This window comes from Agelaius phoeniceus, unplaced genomic scaffold, assembly GCF_051311805.1.
Source record: "Agelaius phoeniceus isolate bAgePho1 unplaced genomic scaffold, bAgePho1.hap1 Scaffold_113, whole genome shotgun sequence".
Taxonomy (NCBI): Eukaryota; Metazoa; Chordata; class Aves; order Passeriformes; family Icteridae; genus Agelaius; species Agelaius phoeniceus.
Window position 1 is genome coordinate 2,225,740 of NW_027509877.1, and position 25,551 is coordinate 2,251,290.

The 25,551-nt window shown below is 53.7% G+C and overlaps 2 protein-coding genes across 2 annotated transcripts in view; one reads left to right on the forward strand and one right to left on the reverse strand.

Annotated features, from left to right (window-relative positions):
* The window catches only part of LOC143693007 (uncharacterized), a 244,343-nt gene that overhangs the window by 45,492 nt on the left and 173,300 nt on the right, over positions 1-25,551 (forward strand). Inside the window, exons 3-4 of the mRNA XM_077173091.1 lie at positions 92-724; positions 22,349-22,355. Of these exons, the coding sequence (XP_077029206.1) occupies positions 92-724; positions 22,349-22,355 (640 nt within the window). The remainder of the gene's footprint in view (positions 1-91; positions 725-22,348; positions 22,356-25,551) is intronic.
* Positions 13,586-14,518, reverse strand: LOC129123762 (olfactory receptor 14J1-like). The gene has a single exon (XM_054638368.2). The coding sequence runs from the start codon at positions 14,516-14,518 to the stop codon at positions 13,586-13,588; it is 933 nt and encodes a 310-aa protein (XP_054494343.2).

Below are 25,551 nucleotides of genomic sequence, written 5' to 3' on the forward strand. Positions count from 1 at the left end.
CCCAGAGATCCCAGAGGTGGAGGGGCTGCAAACCCAGCCCAGGGTGCTCTGAGGAGGAAAGACCCACCCTGAGCCAGGAAGGTGGACAGAGCTTCAGCCAGGGCTCAGAGCTGGTGGCCCATGAGCAGCTTCACGATGGGGACAAGCCCCACAAGTGCTTGGAGTGTGGGAAGAGCTTCAGCCGGAGCAACACCCTGATCCGCCACCAGATGATCCACACTGGGGAATGGGCCTACGAGTGTGGGGAGTGTGGGAAGGGCTTCAGCTGCAGCTCTGACCTGAGTGTCCACCAGATGATCCACACTGGGGAGAGGCCCTATGAGTGTCCTGAGTGTCAGAAGAGGTTTCAGACCAGCTCCAATCTTCTGCTGCACCAGCGGATTCACACCGAGGAGAGGCCCTTCCGCTGCCCCGACTGCGGGAAGGGCTTCAAGCACAACTCCCACCTCATCAGCCATCAGCGCACCCACACTGGGGAGAGGCCCTGTGAGTGTCCTGAGTGTGGGAAGAGGTTTCAGACCAGCTCCCAGCTCCTTGTGCACGAGCGGATTCACACAGAGGAGAGGCCATTCCCCTGCCCTGACTGCGGGAAGGGCTTCAAGCAAAACTCCCACCTCATCACCCACCGGTACATCCACACCGGGGAGAGGCCCTACGAGTGTGGGGAATGTGGGATGAGCTTCAGCCGTAACTCTCACTTGACCAGACACCAACGGAAGCACCAGTGAGGGAAGCCCTGCAAATGCCCCAACTGCAGGAAGAGCTTTGTGCACTGCTCCAGCATCATCCCCTATTGGAGGTCCCACGTTGGAAAGAGCCCTGGTTATCTACATTCCCTGTGATCCATGCTGGGAAGACACCTGTCCCTTTGCCTGCCCCTGCCAATGACATGATGTGGGCCCAAGGTTATGAGGGTCTGGCCATGGCTGTGTCATTACATTCACTCCTACTTCAGGTTATTGCCAGGGGCAGGAAAGAGACTCTCTCTGTCTGCCGTGAGGAGAAGGGTGTCCTTTCCAGGCAGGGGGAAATACATGGCTGGGAAGAGACAGTCGGTGGTGTTGTAGTTTTCCCTGCAAAAAGTTTTTCTTATTCCTTCTGTTATCCATGTTGTTGCTGTTGCTGTTTGTTCCTTATCTGGTTGCTGTTCCCAGTAAATTGTTCTTATCCCAGCCTGGGATCTTTGCCTTTTGTGCTTTCCATGGGAGGCGGGAGGGCAGCGAGGGCAGCGCGGTTTTAGCGGGAGCAGGAAATTGGGGAATCCCATTCCTAAACCCCAGCCCATGGAGACCGAGCATCCCAGCTGGTGCCAGCCCTGGTGGCCATGGCAGCAGCCTTGGGAGCGGGTCCCTGGCTGGGGCTGTGGGAACCTCTTCCCTCTGGTGCCCAGGGACAGGAGTGGAGGAAACGGCTGCAGCTGAGTCGGGGAAGGCTCAGGTTGGATGTCAGGAAAAGGCTTTTGCCCAGAGGCTGCTGGGGCCCTGGCCAGGCTCCCCAGGGAAGGGTCCCAGCTCCAGGGCTCTCTGAGCTCCAGCAGTGATTGGCCAGCGCTGCCAGGCCCAGGCTGGCATTGTTGGAGTGTCCTGTGCAGGGCCAGCAGTTGGACTGCAGGATCCTGATGGGTCCCTCCCAGCTCAGCCAATTCTGTGGTTCTGAGATCCCATGAGCCTGGGGATGGGACTGGAAATGGTTGCCATGGCAACAGGCTCTGGCTGCAGGCCTGAGCTGGTGTCAATGGCAACCACCCCTGGCATGGGGTCTCCATGGAGCTGCCAGGGGACTGAGCATAGCAACAGGGGGCTGGTGATGGTTACCATGGAAACTGAGCATAGCAACAGGGGGCTGGTGATGGTTGCCATGGAAACTGACCATAGCAATGGATTCTGGTGATGGTTGCCTGCTAAGGAACCGAGTTGCCACAGGCACTCAGAGGGGTTCCATGGGGAAATTCCAAGAGTCTCCAGCCTCTTCATGAGCTGGAATGTCACACACAGAGACAGGGGCTCCATGGAGACCTCCCAGGGCTTTCTGGGGATGGTAAAGAGCCCTGTGGTCAGAGGCAGTCACAGCCATTCCATGGTGACATCCCAGGGCACCTTCTGCTGCAAAGGCACCCATCTGTCACAGGCACTCACGGGGGCTCCACGGTGACATCCCAGGAGTCCCCAGGCTGCCAAAGAGCCGGGATGTCCCAGACATTCACAGGGGTTCCTGTCATGGCCACAGTGGGAGCTTCAGGCAAAAGCTTTGTTTCTTTCTTGGAGAAACTCCTGCTGAGTCATGAGGTGGAGAAATGACACCCAGCAGCCACCACAGAACCCCAAAACCCCTGCAGGACCCCTTAACTTCTAAAATTCCTTCTCAGAAAGGAGACTGGGAATGGCTGGATCCAATGCTAGCCCCAGACTTTGTCAAAGGTACAAGACATTGGACAGGGGGAATTTAACTTCAATGCAATTTGTCCCACCGGGTTCATGATTGAATACCAGACAGATTTCTAGAAATAGGGCTCGGATTGATTGTGATCATGATTAGAGAGAAAGATCTTGATCAGAGTTCTTTCCTCCACAGCAAAGGAGCTCTAACCATTAGAATCTTCTGCTCTAGGAAGCAATTTTGAAGTCAGCAGGGCCTTGCTGGAGTTGTTGGAGCCCATTGCAGGCAGAGCCTCCTGCTCCAGCAGGAGCTGCCTTTCCTGTGCCATCAGCAGGGCAGGTCCCGCTGCAGGAAAAGCCCCAGGCCAGCCCCAGCACAGGGAAGGCCTCGGGCACAAGGGCAGAGTGGCGTGCTGGGAGCTGTGCCAGGGAGAGCCTGAGGCGCCAAAGGCACCTTGGCAGCAGCAGCTGCTTGCAGGCCATGGCCAGAAGCCTCCCTTGGCAGCCCGGCCTGGTGGCCACCACTGCAGAGCTGCTGCCTCAGGGCTCATTCCTGGCTGGCCTCTGAAAAGCCACTTGTGCCCCAGGAGCCTGACTGGGAAGCCATTGGCCCCAGCACCTTGGGGATGAGATATCAATGACAAAACTCTTCATGCCAGCAGAGCCAAGGCAGGGGCAGAGGAAAGGGCACAGCCAGGCCCAGGGGAAAGGGCTGCCATGGTGATGGCTGTGAGGTCACTGCCCCTGCAGCAGCCTGGCTGCCCTCAGCAGTCATTCTGGCCAGAAGCCTTGTGAGGGCCCCCAGCAGAGCAGAGAACCCACACTACAGGAATTCCATCCTTGGGAAGGGCAGGGGGTTTCACTGGGTCAGGGGTCACAAAGCTCCTGATCTTGGATAATTCCTGTAAAGGGGAATCTACTACTCTGGAAGTACACTTGCAGTTTTGTGCCACTCTCATAATTGTAAAATATTTCCTCCTTCTAAAAAATGTAAAGCCACCCTCATTCCGTCTAAGAATTTTAGACCTTTTTCTGTCAAGGCAAGATTTGGGAGAAAATAACTTTAATCACTATTTTTCCATTTTCACAGACCTTATTTTTTTTTCCAAAATTCTCCCAAGATAGGGTTTGGAGGCCTCATCACAAAACCAGCAGGTAGAGACTGAGGGCTCTGGGCTCCGTGTTGTGGAGACTGAGGACAGAAGAAGAATAGTCTGGGAGGGATTGAAGGGTGGTTTCAGAGAGGCTGGAGCTTTTCTTCCTAGTAGGAATGAGCCTGTAGAAGACAAAATAGCACCAAGGACAGCTGGGGAGGCCCAGAGTGGGCACCAAGAGAAAGGAATTTCCCTGCCAGGGCAGGGCTGTGGTGCAACACATGCCCCAGCAGGAGCCTGGAGCAGCCCAAGGCTTTGTGTGGGCAGGCAGAGGCAGGCAGGAGGCAGAGCTGCCAGCAAAGGAAGGGGCCAGCCAGGTGGGGCAGGCGGGGGATGCCGACAGCCTGCAGGGACAGAGGCGCAGGTTTGCTCAGCACCAGAGACACCTTTGCCTTGCTTGTCCCCACCTGTCATCACTGCCACCAGTGTTCTGCTCTACCTGGAACCTGGGGACACTTTCTCAGTCCTGTCCCTCAGAAGGATCTATATAAAGTACGAGAAACTTCATTGTTTCAGCCTCTTTTTGAGTCCCTGAGAAGTTCTTTGAGCACACTCTGAGGGACTGAGTCTGATGCAAAGAGCACCAAAGCCCCAGAGGGTCATTAAAGTCCTTGTGCTGTGTCTGTGCTGCTGAGTTGGGCCGGGCTCCTTGCCCAGAGGCAGCTCCTGGCAAGGGCAGCAGAGCTGCAGAGAGACAGCTCTGGCCAGGAGCAGCTCCTGTGCACAGCCCAGCAGGGCTGGGGCACTGCCAGGGCCCCTCAGGGACACCAGCAGGGCACAGACTGAGCTCCCAGGGGCTCAGCACTGGCAGGGGCTGTGGCATGTCTCAGAGGGGGCTGTATCACAGCAGCTCCTCTGTGGCTGTGTCGTGGAGGCACAGAGCAGCTGGGATGTCAGCAAGGGGCTGTGTGACAGCACAGAGTGGGCTTTGTGAGGTCACAGATTGGGCTATGACATCACAGAGTTTGTTGTGTGAGGTCACTGAGCAGCTACAGCATCATAGAGGGAACTGTGTGACATCACAGAGCAGGCTGTGACATCATGACATGGCTGTATGACATCATAGCGCAGGCTGTGAGGTCAAAGTGCTGTGTGGCACTTTGAATAGCGTGCTGTGACATTACACAGTGTCAGTATGACATCACAGAGCAGGTTTTGTGACATCACTGAGGGGATTGTAACATCATACAGCTGTCTGTGACATCATAGTGTGAGGCCATAGAGCAGATCTTGCCATAATAGAGGGTGTCTCTGTGACCTCAGAGAGTGGGTTGTGACATCACAGGGTGGCTTTGTAACATCATACAGCAGGCTGTGACATCACAGATCAGACTGTGACATCACAGGGTGACTTTGTGACATCACAGAGTATTCTGTGACATCACACTATAGATTTATGATATCAGCTATTTCTGTGACATCACAAGGGTGCTGTGTGACATACCAGGGTGGGCTGTGATGTCACAGGATGTTGTGTGATATCAGGGGATGGCTATGTGACATCACAGGGGACTGTGTGACATCACAGGGGCTGTGTGAGGTCCCTGGGGAGGTCACTCTGCCCCGGCCCCCCTCACAGTTCCCCCCAGAGCAGTCCAACCCTGCTCGTGCACAGTGGGGTCCCCTGTCCCCCCGGGTCCCCCCGCTCCTGGCCCCGCAGCCTCCCCCAGAGGATGTTCCATGAGATCGACCCCAGAGCCTGACACGGGGCCGGGGGGCCGGGGCCCTGGGGGTGGCACAGGGGGACAGGGACCCCCTGGCAGGGTCCCCGTGTCCTCCAGGGCCAGAGCCTGGGCCAGGGCTCCTTCACCCTGATACCAACGAGGCCTTGAGAGCGCTGAAAAAATCCCCAGCAAGGGATCAGCAAAAACCAGATTTAATATTAAGCAACAGCAGCACAAAGTTCCTTGGCAAGAGTCACTCTGCTCCTGACTAGACACTTCAGGCACACCAAGGTAACAAAGCAACAACAAAACGAAACCAAATTCAGGCAATCAAACCAGAAATGAGCTGAGAACTGTCCCTGTGTGTGTGTGACACAAAAGGACAGTAGGGGCAAGGATAAAAGGAATATGGCCTAAACAATTAACAGAGCTCAAACTTAACAGGACTTAACTTATACCTTAACCTTAACTGATACCTTCAATCTCACAATTTAGCAAAAAACAGCATTTAGCAGGATTTAATCTGACTTATAACCTATGACTTTGCAATTTAACAGAGGATTAACATTTAACAGTATTTAACTTAGCTTATAACTTATATTACACATAACAACTTAAGAAAACAACAACTCTTAGCAGTGTTTAGATTCACTTAGACCTTGTGACTTAACCTTACCTATAGGCAATGTAGGTAAGGTTAAGTCATCCTGGCCACACTTGGCACCAACAGCTTTCTTTGGCGGGGTGAGAACAGGGATGTTGTGCCACGGAGGGAACAGAAAGAGCTCCCAGGGCTGCTCCTCCAGAAAGCAGGAGCTGGGTGGGCAGCAGCAGTGTCTGGAGCAGACAGTGTTTGTGATGAGCTGCAGAGGAGCTGAGCCCAGGGGCTGTTGGCCAAGGCCCAGGCCCAAGGAGCATTTCTCAGCTGGCAGGGTGGCCTGAGAAGGGGAGGGGGGAATGCAGCAGCACAGGGCCCATGGAATGTAGGGGCCATTGTGACACTGTGAGGCCCTGTGAGACCAAGGGACCATTGTGACACTGTGGGGCCCTGTGACATCAAGGGATCATTATGTCACTGAGAGGCCCCATCAAACCAAGGGTCCATTGTGACACCACAGGGCCTCATGGAACCGTGGAGACCATTGTGACGCTTTGGGGTATCATGGAACCAAGGGGCCATTGTGACACTGCAAGACCACATGGTCTCACAATGGTGCCAAGGGTCCACTGTGACATTGCAAGGCCTCATGGAAGCATGGGGAGACCATTAGGACACTACATAGCCTCATGGCACCAAGGAGACCATTGTGACACTGAGGGGCACCATGGAATCACGGAGACCATTGTGGTGCTATGTCGGTTAATGGAATAGGCAAAGCATTGTGACACTGTCAGGCCTCATGGAAACAGGGAGACCATTGTGACCCTGGGGGTCCCCACACAACCAAGAGGACCATTGTGATACTGTGGGGCCTGGTGAAACCGAGAGGCCTTTGTGACACTGCAGGGCTCCATGGAACCAAAGCTCCAGGGTGACATTGTGGGGCCTTGTGTCATCAGTGGACCATTGTGACACTGTGGAGCCAAAGGAGACCATTGTGACACTGCAAACTCCCAGGGTCCAAAGTTCCATTGTGACATTGCAGGGCTTATGGAACAGAGGAGTCCCGTGACATTTTGGGGCCGGTGGAAGCACGGAGACCATTGTGACACTGCAAGGCCTCATGGAATTTTTGGGACCACTGTGACACTGCAGGGCCTTCTGGAACCTAGGAGCCATTGTGACACTGTGGGACCCCATTGAACCAAGGGTCCATTGTGACAATGCTGGACCCCATGGAATCAAAGCACCACTGGGACACTGCGGGGCCCCATGGAACCAAGGGGACCATGGGGATACTGCAGGACCTCATAGAAGCAAGGGAACATGGAACAAGTCTGGCTGGTCTGGCCTCCCGTTGACTGCCTGACTGGTCCAAATGACCCTGGAATGTTGAGGGTCTCTTCTCATCTGTTGCTGAAACACTGGGGCTCTGTGCTTTCCTTCCCAATGGAAAAGAACTCTCCTTCTCCTCCAGGCACCCATGGCCAGAACTGGGATTTCACCTCCAAATTTCCTTATGTCCAGGGATTGTTCCCACAGGAATATTGCCAGGACAAGTCTGTCTTGCATTGGTTTTACAAGGGTCACCTCCCATCTGTCCCCAAAACACTGGGGATGGTTCTGAGCTTTCCTTCCCATGGGAAAGAGCTGTCCTGCTTCTCCAGGTGCCCATGGCCGAGATTGGAGTTCCACCTCCAAAATTCCCTACATCTAAAGATAGCTCCCAGACAAAATATGTAATTTCTGACAAGTCTGGATGGCCTTGGCCTAGTGAGGCTCTCACCTGCCTTCCAAACACTGGAGCTCTGTGCTTTCCTTCCTATGGAAAAGAACTGCCCTTCTTGGCCCGGTGCCCATAGCCAGAATTGGGATTTCACGGCCAACACTGCTTGTTGTGACAGACTGAAGGAGATTGTGGCTCAAAGGATTTTGTGTTTGGGGGAGGAAGGTCCAGCCCTGCCCTGCCCTGGAACCCCAATCCCCCCAGATCCTCCATCCAAGCCCAGCAGTGTCTGCCAGTCCCTGGCACAGCACAGGCAATGCTCCACAGCCACCTCTGCAGCCCCCAGCCCAGCTCCTGAGGTACCAAATGCGCCCAAGTCCCACCCGGGGGAAGGGCCCAGGGAGACCAAGGGGTATTTCAGGGGCTGACCACGAGGCAAGCACACATCTTGACCCTGCATCCTCTTGGAATTTCCATCTGAACACCACTGGAATCCAGGAGTTGGTACTTGTGTGTGTGCTTCTCTGTATCTTTTCTGTCTTTAGCTCTCTCTGTGTCTTCTTCTATTTCTGTCGTCATGCAAATTTTGATTAACTTTAAATTGAACAGGCTTAGAGTTGTGACATTGAATGGGGCAAAAAAATGCTTTGAAAAGTGTTTTTTGTTGATTGAGTATAATTTTAAAACTTTTGCTAAAGTTTTACTGATTTTCTAAAGTTGCCAGTAAAGGCGGTTTTGTTGTTTTGAGCTCCTGGGAATCTCTTGTTGGTATTTCTCCAGTGCATCCAACTCACAGGGCACAAACAATTGTAATTCCTTTTAAATGTCTCTTTGAGAGAGTTGTTTGGGGGATGGGAGTCAGGGCTTGTGTGTCCTGCTTGACCCAGCCCAGGCAGGGCTTCCCCAGCCACATTCCACACTCCATTGCCCAGCTGGAGCCACTGATGCCTCTGAGTTGTGCTGCCCCAGCCCCAGGGACGCTCTCCTTGTCTGCCCATTCCCCCACGGTCTCTGGGCAGGGATGGCTTCAGTGGGGGCTGCTGACATCCTCAGCAACTTGGAGGCTGCTGCTGAATTTTACTGCTCCAGAGGCTTGTTCAGCCTTCAGCGCTTCAGGGCAGGAATTCAGTGTCCCAGGGCTCATGAACATTCAGAACAACTTAACAAGCCAAGCCTCTGGGAATCATTTGATTTAAGTGTTCAAATCTTTTGTGGTTAATTCAACACATTTCAGAAGCCTATTCAATGTGAATACGCTATATTTAAAAAGACAGCAAGTAAATATTTTTAGATCTTGTAATTCATTGGTTTTTTACTGGTAATTCATTGATGTGTGCAATCTCCAATTGATACTGAATCCAAGTACCTCCTCGTGCCGTTTGAATGGATATGAGAATCAAGTCCCTTCATGGCTGACAATCAATCAGACTCTCTCCCTACCCCCACCCCACTATTTCCCCCATCCATGCCCTGGCACTCAGAGCAGCCTTGTGCAAATCTGAGCTCCCTCCAGCCCAGGCTGCACCTGCAGCTTTCAGCTCCCTGGCTCCAAGTCCCACCTGCTTTCCTTGGAGAAGGAGCTGCCCGAGACACAGAGGGATGTTCATTTCTTGTCAGCCAACAAATCCAAGGGAAGGCACAGCTCAATCAAATGCAAAAGTCATTCCTCTCCCTGTCCATGCCCTGCACCTGATCCCCACAGCCTGTCCTGTTTCCTTCATCCCTGCATTGCCAGGGACTCTCTGGGACAAGGGAGCTCTGCTCTGGCTATGGAGGGAGGTGCAAGTGCCACCACTGGAGTGGGGACCACAACTCATCAGGTTTGTGTCCTTTGGGGGTCAGGAACTGGTGAGACTCAGAGGCACAGAAAGTTTCTCTTCATGGCCAACAGACCATGGTTGAACAGGACACAATTTAGTAACAATCATTCTCTTCCCTGAGCTATGTGCAACTTCCCAGCAGTGCCTGATGAGTCCACCACCCACAAGTGATTTTCATACTAAAATTAATTTTTGACAACCATTGTTCCGTGACAGATATAAAAACAATTAAGTTCTTGTATCAGGATGCTCATCCTGGAGTGGGGGCGAAACAGCTCCAACAATTCCTGATTTGCAAAGCTGTCAGTGGTGGATGGAGAAGGGAGGACAGGCTGCTCTTGGTGTTGAGGAAATGCTGAAACCAGCCTGACTCATTTCATCTCCTCCTGTCCTGGCTGATCTCCCCTCTTTCCCCTTCCACCCATTGGCTTTTGTCTCCCACCAGGCCCCCGGTGAAGAGCCTGGCTCTGTGTTCTCCATCCCCTCCTCGCTGGCACTGCCAGGCTGGGATGAGGAGCCCCTCAGCCTTCCCTGCTCTGGGCTGGACAAGCCCAGCTCCCTCACCCTCTGCTCACAGCCCAGGGGCTCCAGCCCCACCTTGGAGGCCCTTCCCAGACCCTGCTCCAGCTGCCAGACATCTTTCCTGCCCTGGGCAACCCAACCCAGGCCACAGTGACCTGGATAATCCCCGTCCTTGCTGTCCTGGTCACACAGCCCTGGCCCCTTGTCCCCATGTCAGGCTCTGGGGTGGATCCTGTGGAACATCCTTTGGTGGAGGCTGTGGCTCCAGGTGGGCCAGGGGGATCCCGGGGGACAGGGACCCCGCTGGGCATGGAGAGCATTGGACTTGTTGGGAGAAACTGTGAGGGGGAGCTGGGGCCGAGTGACCAACCCAGTGACCTGACACAGCCCTGCTGGGATGGCACACAGCCCCTCTGGGATGTCACAGCTGGCTCTGTGATGGCACAGCCCCTTCTGTAATGTCACACAGCTGATCTCTGATGTCACAGCCAACTCTGTGATGTCATAGTCTGCTCTGTGATGTCATATGTCTGCCCTGTGATGTCACAGCCTACTGTGTGACCTCATGTTACCAGATGATCAATTGTCTCCACCAGGTGAGCTGACACCTGGAGCTTGTTCTCCACATCCCCAGGCCTATGGAAACCACACAAGGCCCATTGTGTGAGAAGGGGAACTGGAAGTTCAGCAGCCTCAGGGTCCTGCCAGCTCAGCCAGGCCCACTGGAACATTGGGGTCCATGACCACCAGGGACCACCAGAGAGACCCCCAGGACAGAGGAACACTTGGGTAAAGGTAAGGGGGAATATGTTAATGATTTTGGGGAAATGATTATCATATGTATGTTTAGTCCAGGATAATCAATGAATATGTGAGCAAAATACAGAAAATAAACAGAAACTTTCCTGTACTCAGCATGCAGGGCTTTGGGAGGAGCTCTCCCCCGTGCATCCAGCTGAATAAAGAATGCTGCTTCTTAATGCTACACTGGTGTTAAGGAGTTTTCTTTTTTTAACGAGTTTTAGGTAACACTCCCACTGCCAAGGAAAGCTCTGTCTGCTGCTGTTCATAAACAGAGAAGGGCTGGGGCAGATGTGGGGCTCAGAGGCTGCCTGGAGCACAGTGACCATGAAATAATCAAGTTTTCAATGTTCTCTGAAAGAAGGAGGGACAGAAACAGAACTTCTGGACTGGAAATAGGAAGGGCAGACTTTGGCCTATTCAGGATGCAGATTTGGGGAGTACCAAATCAGGTCCTGATTTATTTTAAGGGAAACAGACCTTAAGAACAAAGAGGTCCAGGACGAATGGACAAGCTTCAATATAGTAATCTAAAGGAGGAAGGAGCAGCCTGTCCCAGGATGGCAAAAGATGAGATGGAGAGGAAAATGACTGTCCTGGCTCCACATGGAGATTTTGTGAGAACTCGGAGGGAAAAAGGACCAGAAACTCAGGAAGTGTTTAAGGATGTCCTTAGGTTATACAGAAAGAAAATTATAGAAGTCAAAGTTCAATTAGAACTTAATCTGGTGGTTTCTGTAAGGAAAAAAAAGAGTTTTTATAAAAATTTATAGCAAAAAGTAGGAGAAGAACATCTACTGGTTGTTGGATGCAGTGGAGAATATAGTAAGAAAAGATAAAGAAAAGTCTGAGCTACTTAACACCTTGTTTGTCTCAAGTATATTTTTTCAGTATTAGGACAGGTTTTCCTCAGGACAAATGTTCTCCTGAGCTGGTAGATGGGCACAGGGAGCAGAACAGCCCCCTGGAATCCAGGAGGAAGCAGCTGCTGACCTGCTGAGCCACTCAGATGCTCACAGGTCTATGGGATCTGATGGGATCCATCCCAGGGGGATGAGGGAGCTGTGGATGAGCTCCCCAAGCTGCTCTCCATCATTTACCATCAGTCCTGGCTCAGCAGGGAGGGCCCAGAGCACTGGAGGTGCCAGTGTGAGCCCATGCCCAGGAAGGGCTGGAAGGAGGAGCTGGGGAACTCCAGGCCTGTCAGCCTGACCTGGGTGCCTGGCAAGGTTATGGAACAGATCACCTTGAGTGCCATCACAGGGCACCCACAGGATGGCCCAGGGATCAGAGCCAGCCAGCGTGGATTTCAATAACTGCATTGATGATCTGGATGAGGGAATTGAGTCCATCAGCAGCAGCAAATTTGCAGATGACACCAAGCTGGCTGTGAGTGTGGATCTGCTGGAGGGTAGGAGGGCTCTGCACAGGGCCCTGGACAGGCTGGATCCAGGGCCCAAATCCAACAAGGTGAGGTTTAACAAGTCCAAGTGCCGGGTCCTGCACTTTGGCCACAACAGCCCCTGCAGTGCTACAGGCTGGGGACAGAGTGGCTGGAGAGCAGCCAGGCAGAAAGGGACCTGCAGGGACTGATGGACAGCAGGCTGGACATGAGGCAGCAGTGTGCCCAGGTGGCCAAGAAGGCCAATGGCTCCTGGACTGGATCAAGAATGGTGTGGCCAGCAGGAGCAGGGAAGACATGGGCTGTTTGCAGGGGAGGGAACAGGGATGGGCAAGAGGAAGAAATCTGAACCAGAGAAGAGTAAAGAAAGCAAAGGTGAAGGCATGGAAATGGTCAGGTTAGTTTGGGGGTGGCTGCCAGGCAGCCCTGGCTCTGAGCAACAGCGTCTGCAGTGGCACAGGAAACTCCCAGCTGATGGGAACAAACTTTCTGGCTGACTGCAGAGGCCAGGACAAAGCTGAGTGGTTTCCCTGGTGTCCCGCAGCCCTTGCTGGCCCCAGGGGCTGATGGCATTTGTGCTCCCTCAGGTGCATGTCCCCACAGCAACAGCATGGGGATGCTGGCCCTGCTGTGTGCAATGCAAACAGGGGCTGCTGAGCCAGTGCTGCCGTGTGTGTGCCTGCAAGGATGGGGCACCTGTGTGAGCTGGGGGAGAGGCCAGGGCTGCAGAGGGGGGATGTTGTTGGCAGCTGCATGAGGACGCTCTGGGACGCTGCCCTGGGCTGTGCAGCGCACTGGGCATGGATCAGCCCCTGCTCTGCTGCTCCTTCCCGTCTGGCCCAGGGCCCTTGCAGAGCCCCAGCCATGCTGTTTGCCCCCAGCCTGCCCACGGCCAGCCTGGGGCTGCTCACGGGGGTTTCTGTGCTGAGCATTGGCCTGGCCGTGTTCTTGAGAGAGCCTGGGCAAGGATCCTGGAGCCCCCAGGGCCTGGCCTGAGGTGCCAGCGCTGTCCCAGCAGTGCCCATGGCCTGTCCCTGCTGTAGCCCCGGCACTGCCACCCCCAGGGCTGTGCCCGGCCCCGAGAGCACTCAGGCCCTGCAGCAACACCAGGGCCACCAGGGCAGCGGGGCAGGGCCACGCCAGCAGCACTGGCAACACCAAGTGCTGCTGCTGCTGCTGGGCACAGCTGCTGGGCCAGCACTGATCTGCCCCAGCTCTGCACACAGACATTGCTGCTGCAGCTCCAGAGAAGGCAACACAAGGGCATCTCTGCAGAAAACTCTGCTGGGAGATCCTTTAGTTCATTTAAAGGCACCAAGAACGCAGCCCCTCATTGCCACAGTCTGGGGGCACAGGGAAGGTGGTGAGAAACAAAATGGGAAATGGCAAAACCAATCATATTTCTTTGTGGACAATATGAACAAAAGTAAAAGACAGAAAAAGAACCCTCAAAATTAAATCAACAAGAAGTATCAAAGATGACTTTTATTGCAAGTGATTTGCAGAGATTGACCAGCAGTTTAATGTTTCTGAAAGCATCCAGTCGTCAGTCTCCACACTGCAGCCTTGAGCTCCTGGTTCCTCAGGCTGTAGATGAGGGGGTTCAGGGCTGGAGGCACCACTGAGTACGGAACTGACAGGACCAGATCCAGCGATGGGGAGGACAGGGAAGGGGGCTTCACGTAGGCAAATGTACCAGTGCTGAGGAACAGAGAGAGCACGGCCAGGTGAGGGAGGCAGGTGGAAAAGGCTTTGTGCCGTCCCTGCTCAGAGGGGATCCTCAGCACAGCCCTGAAGATCTGCACATAGGAGAAAACAATGAACACAAAAGAACCGAAATTTAAACACACACTAACAGCAAGAAGCCCAAGTTCCCTGATGTAGGAGTGTGAGCAGGAGAGCTTGAGGATCTGTGGGATTTCACAGAAGAACTGGCCCAGGGCATTGCCATGGCACAGGGGCAGGGAAAATGTATTGGCCGTGTGCATGAGAGCATTGAGAAAGGCACTGGCCCAGGCAGCTGCTGCCATGTGGGCACAAGCTCTGCTGCCCACGAGGGTCCCGTAGTGCAGGGGTTTGCAGATGGACACGTAGCGGTCGTAGCACATGATGGTCAGCAGATAAAACTCTGTTGAAATGAAGAAGAGAAAGAAAAAGAGCTGTGCAGCACATGCAGTGTAGGAGATGTTGCTGGTGTCCCAGAGGGAATTGTGCATGGCTTTGGGGACAGTGGTGCAGATGGAGCCCAGGTCAGTGAGGGCCAGGTTGAGCAGGAAGAAGAACATGGGCGTGTGCAGGTGGTGGCCGCAGGCTACGGCGCTGATGATGAGGCCGTTGCCCAGGAGGGCAGCCAGGGAGATGCCCAGCAAGAGGCAGAAGTGCAGGAGCTGCAGCTGCCGCGTGTCTGCCAATGCCAGCAGGAGGAAGTGCCCGATGGAGCTGCTGTTGGACATTTGCTGGGCCTGCACGTGGGCACCTGTTCATGAAGAAAGGACAGTCACAAGTCAGCAGAGGCTACTTTGAGCCAAACCTGGGCCATTCCCTGCAGACTGTCCCGCTGGGACTCACCCACCCTTGTTCCTGCTCTGGGTAAACCTTCACCCAGGTGCCTGCCTGAGCTCCAGTTGTTCTGGATGAGTGTGCCAGGAGCAGCCAGGCCTGTGCGTGGGGGCTCTTGAGGAGCCATCCCCCCCCCCACTGCCCTGGGTTTGTGGCCATGTGGCAGAAGAACAAGGCTGGATATTCAGTATTTGTCATAGGAATCACTCCTAATGAAGAAAGTCTTGGTAGCATCTGCACTCACAGTCCTATAGGACATGGATGGCAGGAGCTGGTTTAAGGAATCCTTTTCCTACCCACACATCATTCCTGGCTCTCTGAGGACAGAAATCCCCAGCATTTCTGCTGCACTCAGAGTTTGCCACTGAGAGATGGGAGAGGCAAAGGATTCCCTGTGGCTGAGGGAAGGTGAGGGGCTGGATGGGCTTGTTCCCAACTGCCCTGGCTTTGCACCTTTGGCTTCAATCAGAGCACAGTCACACTCCCGGGTCACGCTGGGATAAACCAGACCCTGCCCAGAGCAGAGGGATCCCTGAATGTCTCACCCTCTCTCGAGGTCTCTGGGCAAGGTCTCAGCACCACCTTGTGCCAAGGACACTCACGGCTCCCTGGGCAAACCCAGCAGCATTTCCTCAGCTGTGGCAGCTCTGCCCTTGCCCGTGGGACATTCAGGGAACTCCCAGAGGCTCTGGCACAGATTTGCACCCAGGAGGGCAGCTCAGAGCCTGGCAGGGCACAGCAAGGAGATCCCTGGCTGTGCCCATGATGGGATCTCAGGGAGGGGGCTCAGCTCATTCCCCTTTCCCATGGACTGCTTTGCCCACAGCCCCACAGGTGCCAGGGAAGCTTGGACTCCCCATTCCCATGGACAGCCCTGCCTGGCAGGAATGCCAAGGGCAGTGCCTGACTCAGCTGCTGCAGATGCCAGAGCCTCCCTGAGAGCAGCAGATAACAGTGCCAATGTCAGGGCAGTGCAGAACCAAGAGCAGATGTTGTGGTGCTGTGCCTGAGAGGGCAGGGCAGAGACAGCCGGGCACTCAGGACAGTGTTCCCGTGCCCAGCTGTGCCCGGCACCTCCCACACACCAACAGTGCCCTCCTGCCCCAGCTCTGCTCTCTTCAGCCCCCTCTGCTTCCCTGAGCATCTCCCTGGGCCTGGACATTCCCTCCTGAGAGGAGCCTTGTCCCTGCCAGCGCTCACAGAGCCCATCCCAGCCTGTGTGCCCTGGCTGGGGCCCTACAGAAACCTGCCTGTGTGCAGGGCCCTGGCTGGGGCAGGCTCTGTGTGCAGCTGGGCAAGGGCAGCTCAGGAGAGCCCTGCTGGGCCCTGCAAAGGTGATGCTGCTGCTGTGCAGGGCTGAGGAGTGGCTGAGGGCCCTTTGGGAGACTCCCAGCAGAGACACTGACCACCCAAAGTTACAGTTCTGGACTCTCTGTAAATGCTCCAACATTCCTTTGGTGATCCTGTGTGTGCCTTTCAACTCAGAATGTTCTGTGAGTATCTGATTACAATTCCTGTTCAGCTTCTCTCATCCCCTTGTTGTCTACAATCAAAAGAGAAAAAAAAAAACCAAACCCTTGCAACAGTGTTAGAACAGTAAAGTAAAAACCAGACATAAATTGGTGTCCCAGTGTGGATGGGGCACACCCAGCCCCCGATTTCAACAATTTATTAAGGTTGATTAATTAGGATATTTAACAGGAACATCCAATAGCAGATTCAGTTGCCCCAGTTACACACCCTGGCTCAACCCATTGGAGTAGGTCCAAAGGCTTCTTTGCCTTCACTTTTTGTTATGACTGCTCATTTATCTGGTCAATTAAAAAAATGGTTTTGTAGGTTCTCTTCCTGATAATAGGACTATTTGATAATAAGACTGATAAGACAGTATTTCAGGAATGTATTTAGACACTCAGCTTATTGTTCTAAAATCTAAGATAATGGTTAGGAAATGTACTAGAGTTAATTAAGGATTATAATTATATAAGTATATAAGAGTAGTTAATATAGTTAATAAAAATTTAGTAGTGTTAAGTAAGGATTGTAGATTTATAACTATATAATAGTAATTTACAGAGCTATGAATATATCAAAAATGTGTAAAAAGCAAAAATCTTTTTGCCAACACCCCAACTTTCCCATCCTTCTCCAAGAAGGAAATTGAAAACACTCTCAGGAAAGCTCCCGATCTTTCCAGCAATGCCAGGCTTACCTTCTTTGGGAAGTGCCCTCCGGAGCAGTGCCCAGGCTGGTCTGGAGCTGGGAGCAGCCCTGCCCCACCCAGCCCCTCTCAGCAGCAGCCCCTGCCCTGCTCAGGGCGGCTCCTTCCCCCCAGAGCTTCTCCCCAGCGCTGGGAGCAGCTCCCCGGGCCGGCTGAGAGCTGTCCCTGGCAGGCAGCAGAGTCCCTGCCCCAGCACAGCGCCCTGGGCTGCAGGACCCTGCTCTGCAGGACAGCCCTGGGCACCCCTGGCTGCAGCCCCGGCTGCTCAGCCCTGCAGCAGAGCCTGGCAACAGGAGCTGCCTTGGGCTGTGCCTGGGCTGGGGCAGCAGGGAAAGCCAGCCCTGCCCTAGGGCCACAGCCCTGCCCTGGAGCAGCCCTGAGAGTCCTCCTGAAAGGTCCTAAAAGCTCTGGGATGAGCCAGCTCCAGGGGATCCCTGCAGGAACAGCAGCTTCTCTTCCCACAGCCAGGGAATTACTGCTTCAAACCTGGGCTGATTTCTGCTCTAGTGAGCCCTGAGTGAGCTCTGCTCTGTGCTCCCAGCCCAGGCTCAGTTTAAGCCCTCTGTGCCTCTGGGCTGTGCCCGGGCTGGCTGCAGGCAGTGCCCCAGCCCTGCTGGGCTGGCACAAGAGCTGCTCATCAAGAGAAATGTGCTTTTGAAGCTCTTCTTGGTGACCAGGAGCTGCCTCTGGGCCAGGAGCCCAGCCCAGCTCAGCAGCACAGACACAGCACAAGGACTTTAATGAGCCTTTGGGGCTTTGTGCTCAGGCCCTCAACATCAGTCCCTGAGAGGCAGCTGAAGAAACTTCTCCAGAACTCCAAGTCAGAATCCAACTCCAAAGTTTCTTGGACTTTTAATGGCTCCCAGTGAGGGACACGACTGAGCAAGTGTCCCCACGCCCCAGGCAGAGCAGAGAACTGCAGGCAGTGATGACAGGTGGGGACAAGGAGAAGCCAAGTCTTGGTGCCCTGGGCCACAGCAGGGTCTGTGCCAGCAAGGGCTGGGAGGAGACACCTTGTCCTGAGGCCCTGGGGCCTCCTGGCCCAGCCCCAGCCAGGCTGGGCACTGTCAGCCCCTTGTGCTGCCCTCAGCATCCCCCCCTAGCCCCCATCCCAGTGGCCTCAAGGATCTGCTGCAAGGAGTCCCTGGGGAGCCTTGCTCAGCAATGGCCCTGGGGGCTCCTTCATGCTCCCTGCAGGGACTGCAGGTTTTTCAAAGGACTTGGGGTTTGGCTTTTGCCTTGGAGTCTCTGAGAGGTCTGTGCAATCATGGCCTCCAATTATCTGCTGTAATTAGTCCCTGGAGAGGCTTTGTCAGTAACAACACTCAGTGGGGCTCATTAATGCTTCAGGGTACTTCAGTTATTTGAAGGTATTTTGTTTTTTCCTTTTGATACAGACTCTGGGAGAGGTTTGTGCAATCATGGCCCCAATTATCTGCTTTAATGAGTCCCTTGAGGGCTTTGTGCTGACACTCAGTGCTGCTCAGTAATGCTTTGAGCTTCTCAAATTTTTTAAGGTAGTTTGGAATTTCCTTTCCACATTGAGACTCTCAGAGGTTTTTGGCCAATCCTGGCCTCCAATTCTCTCCTCTAAGGAGTCCATGAGGAGCCTGTGTTGGGGATGGACCTCAGTTGGACCCATTCATGCTTTGAGACACTTTGGGGTTTTCTTCTGACTTTGACTCCTGGAAAGGTTTGTGCAATCTCCTCTCAGGCCCTGAGGTTCAAGGGCTCAGCTCCAAATGCACCACAGGGCTCATCAGGATGCAGCAAGTCCTGACAAACCATGGCTCTGCCTTGATTTCCCTCTGCTCTAATGCAGTTTATCAGGAATGTATCTGGAGTGATTTTGGTTTGTTAATTTGAGATTTCTCAGCCAATTTATCTATTAGTTCAGTGGGATCAGTGTTGGCTAATTTACCATTGCACTCCCTGGAATATATTTACTCATTTCCTGCTGTGAGACAGGATTAGGAGAAGGGCAAAGTAGGCTCAAAATTTTAAAAGGGTATATAGAAAAGTGTATTACCAGTAAATAGAAGAAAGAGTAATAAGAACCTGAACACTTCTCCTCTCCCTACAACCTTTTCTTTCTTACTGACAATGCAAGGAGACAAAATCTGAAATTTTCAGTCAGTTTACACCATCTAGAACAGTCTTTCTTCAGTTCACTTAGGGAGAGGAGTCTCTCTTTCATGCTATGGAGACTTCTCCATAAGAAAAAAGTTCACTTGTGGCTCTCAATTCCCATGAATAGCAGCTGCCTGGAAAATCTGCAATTGGAAGCCCCTTCCATTTTTCACAGCTTTTCCCACAGCTGTGTTTATGGGCCATGTCAACTTATGGGGTATGAGTTTAAAGATGAGCTGTTGAAGAGCAAAGATTCTCTTCATCTATTTCTGAAATCATCTTCATCTCTAGGAGCAGAGATCTTCTTCTTCTCTCCATGAGGGCACAGAGTCTCATCACTCTTCTCTCTTTCTCTGTTTAAACTTTTCATGGGATCACAGCTACTTCAATATTTGCTTTCTTTAGCATGGAGGTTTTTGCAGAACAAGTCATCTCCTCATATTTTAAATGGATTATAGGGAAAAAGAGAGTCTGATATATTAATTACATCCTTCCCCATAGCTTGACAAGAGGATTTCAGCCCCAAGATCAAGGCATCTCCTCATCCTTCCCATCTGGGACTCAACTTCCCCTTCACTGACCTCGGTGTCTTCATGTTGCTCCTCTGTGTGCCTGCACTTTGTCCTTTTCTCTCACTGGAGGGAGGATGGAAGCACTGAAAGAGTTCACATCTCACCAGGGGCCTGCAGATGGTTCCGTGACCCCGGTCGGGCTTGGTGCTGTTTTACGATGGAGGTTTCTGCAGCGGCTGCGCTGGGGCTGTGTCAGGATGGGCCGCGCTGGGGCAGGGCCAGGATCTCAGCAGCCAGGCCAGAGCACAGCAGCAGCAGCACGGCCGGGGGCCGATGGCTTCTCCTGCCCCTGCCCGGAGCTTGTGGCTGAACCCCAAGGGTGGCAGAATCTTGGCCGAGCCGGCCCGGCCCGGGGCTGCTCCTGGGGCCCGGCGGATCCTGGCCGGGCCCGGGCTGGCGGCGGGGCAGGGCTCAGCAGTGCCCAGATGTTCCCAACTGCAGCCATGGCCCGGCCCGGCCTCGGCCCCGCGGCCTCCCCTGCCCTGCCCGGCAGCCGATGGGGCCTGGCGGGGTCCCTGGGATGGGGCCCGGCCCCACGGCAGGAGCCGCCCAGCCCGGCCTGGCTGAGATGGGGCCGGGTCAGCCTTGTTACCTCTGTGCCAGCCAGAAGGGAAAGAGACCCTCCCAGGCTTTCCCGTCTTTAACATGTGTCTTCACAGAGGCGTGTACAGTTTCCTTCATGGTTTAACAGATTGTCATTTCTCAAAGTTAATTAATGATTGGTCTTTTGTCAGACATGGAGGAAACTGCTAGCAGCTTCTCTTAGAACATGACTTCTGTGATGCAAAACCACCACAACAGCACAGAGCACAGAGCTCCTTTGTCCATATGTAGTGCTCATGTGCCTGAGGTTTTAAAATACCTCCTTGGGAAATCTCTGGGCCCTACCCAAGGTGTTTTCAAATGAAAACATTCAGCTCAGTGTCTAAGAAAATCACCAGAGGACAGGGCCAGCCTGACCTTTCTGTCCTGGCTACTTTTGTCTGGGATCAGTCCTTGGATATACAGAATTGAGAGGCCAAATTCTAATTTTGGCCATGGTCCCTGGACATGAAAGCCAGTTCTTTTCCATAGGAAGGAGGGAACAGAGCCCCAGTGTCTCAGGGGTAGATGAGAAATGGCCACCAGAAGCCAAGGCCAGCCAGAGCAAGCAGGATTTTGTTCTGAGTGATATCCTTGCATATAGGAATTATTTTAGGGAGAGCTCCAATTTTGGCAATGGGCATCTGAAAAGGGGGACGGTTGTTTTCCATAGCAAGAAAAGGACAGAGCCCCAGTTTTCCAGGAGCTGATGAGAGGCAGCCCTTGACATTCCAATATCAGCCAGACCTCTCAGGGGACACCTGGGAGGCCAAACCAGCCAGGTTTGTTCCATGTTCCCTCGGTTCCATCAGGCCCCACAGTGTCCCAATGGTCCCTCGCTTCCCTGAGGCCCTGAGGTGCCATAATGCCCCCTTGGTGACACCAGGCCCTGAAGGGTCCCAATGGTCTCCATGGTTCCATCAGGCCCCACAGAGCCATAATGGTCTCTGGGTTCCATGAAGCCCCACTGTGTCACCATGGCCCATTGGTTCCATGGGCTCCAGTGGTGCCACAATGATCCCCTTGGTTCCATGAGGTCCCCACAGTGTCCCAGTGATCTCCATGGGAAGGGAAGAACCCAGCCCCAGTGTTGCAGGGGCACCCACCAGAGGCCAAGGCCAGCCAGACTTCATGGTATTGGCAGATTGTGCCTGGGAGCAACCCTTGGATATACAGAATTTTAGAAGTGGAACCCCCATTTCAGACATGGACACCTGGAGGATAAGGATGGTTCTTTTCCATTGGACAGAAAGCACAGAACACTGATTCAATGGTGACATTTGGGGATCTGTGGGGGGCTATTGGGGATCCTTTTCTGCACCTTGTGACCCAACAGGAGCTTCTCTAATAACTTGGCCTGAAGCTCCCACTGTGGCCATGACAGGAACCCCTGTGAGTGTCTGGGACATCCCGGCTCTTTGGCAGCCTGGGGACTCCTGGGATGTCACCGTGGAGCCCCCGTGAGTGCCTGTGACAGATCGGTGCCTTTGCAGCCCAAGGTGCCCTGGGATGTCACCATGGAATGGCTGTGACTGCCTCTGACCACAGGGCTCTTTACCATCCCCAGAAAGCCCTGGGAGGTCTCCATGGAGCCCCTGTCTGTGCCTGTGACATTCCAGCTCTGGAACAGCCTGGAGACTCTTGGAAAGTCCCCATGGAGCCCCTGTGAGGGCCTGTGACAAATCTGATCCTTAGCAGGCAACCATCACCAGGATCCTGTTGCTATGCTCAGTTTCCATGGAAACCATCACCAGCCCCCTGTTGCTATGCTCAGTTTCCATGGCAACCATCACCAGCCCCCTGTTGCTATGCTCAGTCCCTTGGCAGCTCCATAGAGACCCCATCCAAGGGGTGGTTGCCATGGACACAAGCTCAGGCCTGCAGCCAGAGCCTGTTGCCATGGCAACCATTTCCAGTCCCATCCCCAGGTTCATGGGATCCCAGAAGCACAGAATTGGCGGAGCTGGGAGGGACCCATCAGGCTCCTCCAGTCCAACTGCTGGCCCTGCACAGGACACCCCAACAATGCCAGCCTGGGGCTGGCAGCGCTGGCCAAACGCTGCTGCAGCTCAGAGAGCCCTGGAGCTGGGACCCTGCCCTGGGGAGCCTGGCCAGGGCCCCAGCAGCCTCTGGGCAAAAACCTTTTCCTGACATCCAACCTGAGCCTGCCCCGACTCAGCTGCAGCCGTTCCCTCCACTCCTGTCCCTGGGCACCAGAGGGAAGAGGTTCCCACAGCCCCAGCCAGGGACCCGCTCCCAAGGCTGCTGCCATGGCCACCAGGGCTGGCACCAGCTGGGATGCTCGGTTTCCATGGGCTGGGGTTTAGGAATGGGATTCCCCAATTTCCTGCTCCCGCTAAAACCGCGCTGCCCTCGCTGCCCTCCCGCCTCCCATGGAAAGCACAAAAGGCAAAGATCCAGGGCTGGGATAAAAACATTTACTGGGAACAGCAACCAGATATGGAACAAACAGGAACAACAACAACATGGATAACAGAAGGGATAAGAAAAACTTTTTGCAGGGAAAACTACAACACCACCGACTGTCTCTTCCTAGTCATGTATTTCCCCCTGCCTGGAAATGACACCCTTCTCCTCACGGCAGACAGAGAGAGTCTCTTTCCTGCCCCTGGCAATGACCTGAACTAGGAGTGAATGTAATGACACAGCCAAGGCCAGACCCTCATAACCTTGGACCCACATCATGTCATTGGCAGGGGCAGGAAAAGGGACAGGTGTCTTCCCAGCATGGATCACAGGGAATGTAGATAACCAGTTCTCTTTCCAACGTGGGACCTCCAATGGGGGATGATGCTGGAGCAGTGCACAAAACTCTTCCTGCAGCTGGGGCATTTGCAGGGCTTCCCTCACTGGTGCTTCCGTTGGTGTCTGGTCAAGTGAGAGTTACGGCTGAAGCTCATCCCACAATTCCCACACTCGTAGGGCCTCTCCCCAGTGTGGATGTACCGGTGGGTGATGAGGTGGGAGTTTTGCTTGAAGCCCTTCCCGCAGTCGGGGCAGCAGAAGGGCCTCTCCTCTGTGTGAATCCACTGGTGCAGCAGAAGATTGGAGCTGGTCTGAAACCTCTTCTGACACTCGGGACACTCGTAGGGCCTCTTCCTGGTGTGGATGCGTTGGTGCCTGATGAGGGCAGAGCTGCAGCTGAAGCCCTTCCCACACTCCCCACACTCGTAGGGCCATTCCCCAGTGTGGATCATCTGGTGGCGGTTCAGGGTGCTGCTCTGCCTGAAGCACTTCCCACACTCCAAGCACTTGTAGGGCTTCTCCCCATCATGAAGCTGCTCATGGACCACCAGCTCTGAGCTCTGGCTGAAGCTCTGTCCACCTTCCTGGCTCAGGGTGGGTCTTTCCTCCTCAGAGCCCCCTGGGCTGGGTTTGCAGCCCCTCCTCCTCTGGGATCTCTGTGGCTTTTCTTCCCTGTTGGATTCCTGTGCACTAGAGTTGCTCAAAACAGCCTCTTCCACGAGGTTCTGCTGTGGGGATTTGTCCTCTCTGGTCTCCATCCTCAGCTCCTTCTCTGGGGGAGGAAGGACAAGGAGAGGATGGGATTTGCCTCTGTGCCACAGGGAAGGGGAAGGAGATCCCCCAGAAGCATCCCTGGCAGGACGGGGTTGGCAGCAGGGTTGTCCTGCAGCCGGGGGCTGTGCTGGGCTGGGAGATGGAGCAGGAGAGAGGGGCAAAGGAGCACTGACTTCCTCCTCACCTGCCTGGGTGTCTCGAGGTTTCTTCCTCTTCCTTGCAGCCTCCTCTTCCATCTGGCAAAGGTTTGGAGATGGGAAATTCTATTTTGGGAAGAAAACAAAGGGAGCACACATTGTCTTTTGTACTGGATTGAAGGCAAACCTGGGGGAGAGTCTAAATCAGAATTACAATTTAATAAGAAAATTTCGATCAAGGCAATGATACAGATACACTGCCTTAAACTGACAGAGTCAGGATATAACCTGACACCCTGTTGCTGATCAGGATGGTGGCTGCAGTCCCATTAAATGGTGGCTGCAGTCCTGTGGGAGTGATGAACGTGATTCTGTCCAAGCAGTGATCCTGTAGAAGGGTCTGGTCTTCCTCTGAAGGTCCAGTGGTGGTTCTGGAGCTCTTGTCCTCTGGGAATCCAGTAGGCAAGCTGCTCCTGGTGTTGAAAGGCTCAGCTTATATCCAGGTAGGAATGCTTGGATCCTCCCCCTGGGCAGAGCATCCCACAATGGGATGATGGAATTTGATCAGTCCTGCAGTGACACTCAATGGCCCATTCACAGCAGATATCTCCCCTGGAGGGCGTTATCAGGGCTGAGTCATGGAAGAGATAAAGAACACTGCCCCGCCTGTTTATAGCAGTTGATGAAGATGGGGATTGAAAACATGCATTTGGTTCCATCTTACACTGCAACCTGAAACAGTGGGGGAATCCCTGCTCAGGGGGTGAACACCACCCCCCTTACCCAAACTGGCTCAGGTGTAAAACCCCCACCCCGGGAAGGCCACACACACAGGGGACAATGTCACACTTGCCCTGCCCCAGGGGAGGTCTCTGTCCCTGTCACTCCCTTGCTCTTCCCCCTTTTCTCTTTCTTTCCATCTCTCTCTCTACCTCACATTTACTGTTCAATAAAATCCAGGATTTGGTCTCGTTAGCACCTTAATTTGGATAGAGGCATCTCTCTAACAATTTTCTTAACCAGATTGCAAAATTCTTTTGGCACAGTGAGTTCAGGGCACTGTTCTTTGACCCCAGGTGCCATTGACAACAGCATGGTTCCCTCCTCTGAGGAGGTTGTGGTTCTCTCTGGAAGAACTCTTGGAAACTCTGATGCAGCTTCCTCTGAGCGACCTATGGCAGAACTGGTGAGAAAAATGGCTGTTGTGGGCCTGGAGTGTAAAGAAAATATTTGGTTGTCCTTCCTTGAAAAGTTTGTTAAAATCACTGGAGGAAAGCGAGCAAATGTTACCAGTGACACTGACAAGGTTCATTCACCCCATGGTGTAAAACACAAGGCTGCCTAAAGTGCTACAAGAAGGCCAGCTCAAGTAGCTAAATTCCCAAATAACTCCCGAATTCCCAGGCTTGGGTTCTTTGCCAAATGTGAGAATCATTATTCTCTTCATCCCTGTCACCTTTGTGACAGCTACTAAACGCTTCCCCTTCCTTTTAATATCTGTATTGGGCCGAATTTGCACTTTTCTTTAATTGGAACCTGCCAGCAGCTGAGCTGGAGCTGTGCAGGAACCAATGAAACTTGGAATTGCCACAGAATTGCTTCTATTGTCAGCCGGTGCTGCGGCGGCCGTGGGGCAGAGGGGTGGGAAAGGGGGGTCCACGGTTGCAGTGGAGGAAATGCCGGGGCTGGGGGCTGAGCACAGGGCTGAGCACACAGAGATGGTTTCGTTCTTGCTGAGCTCACAC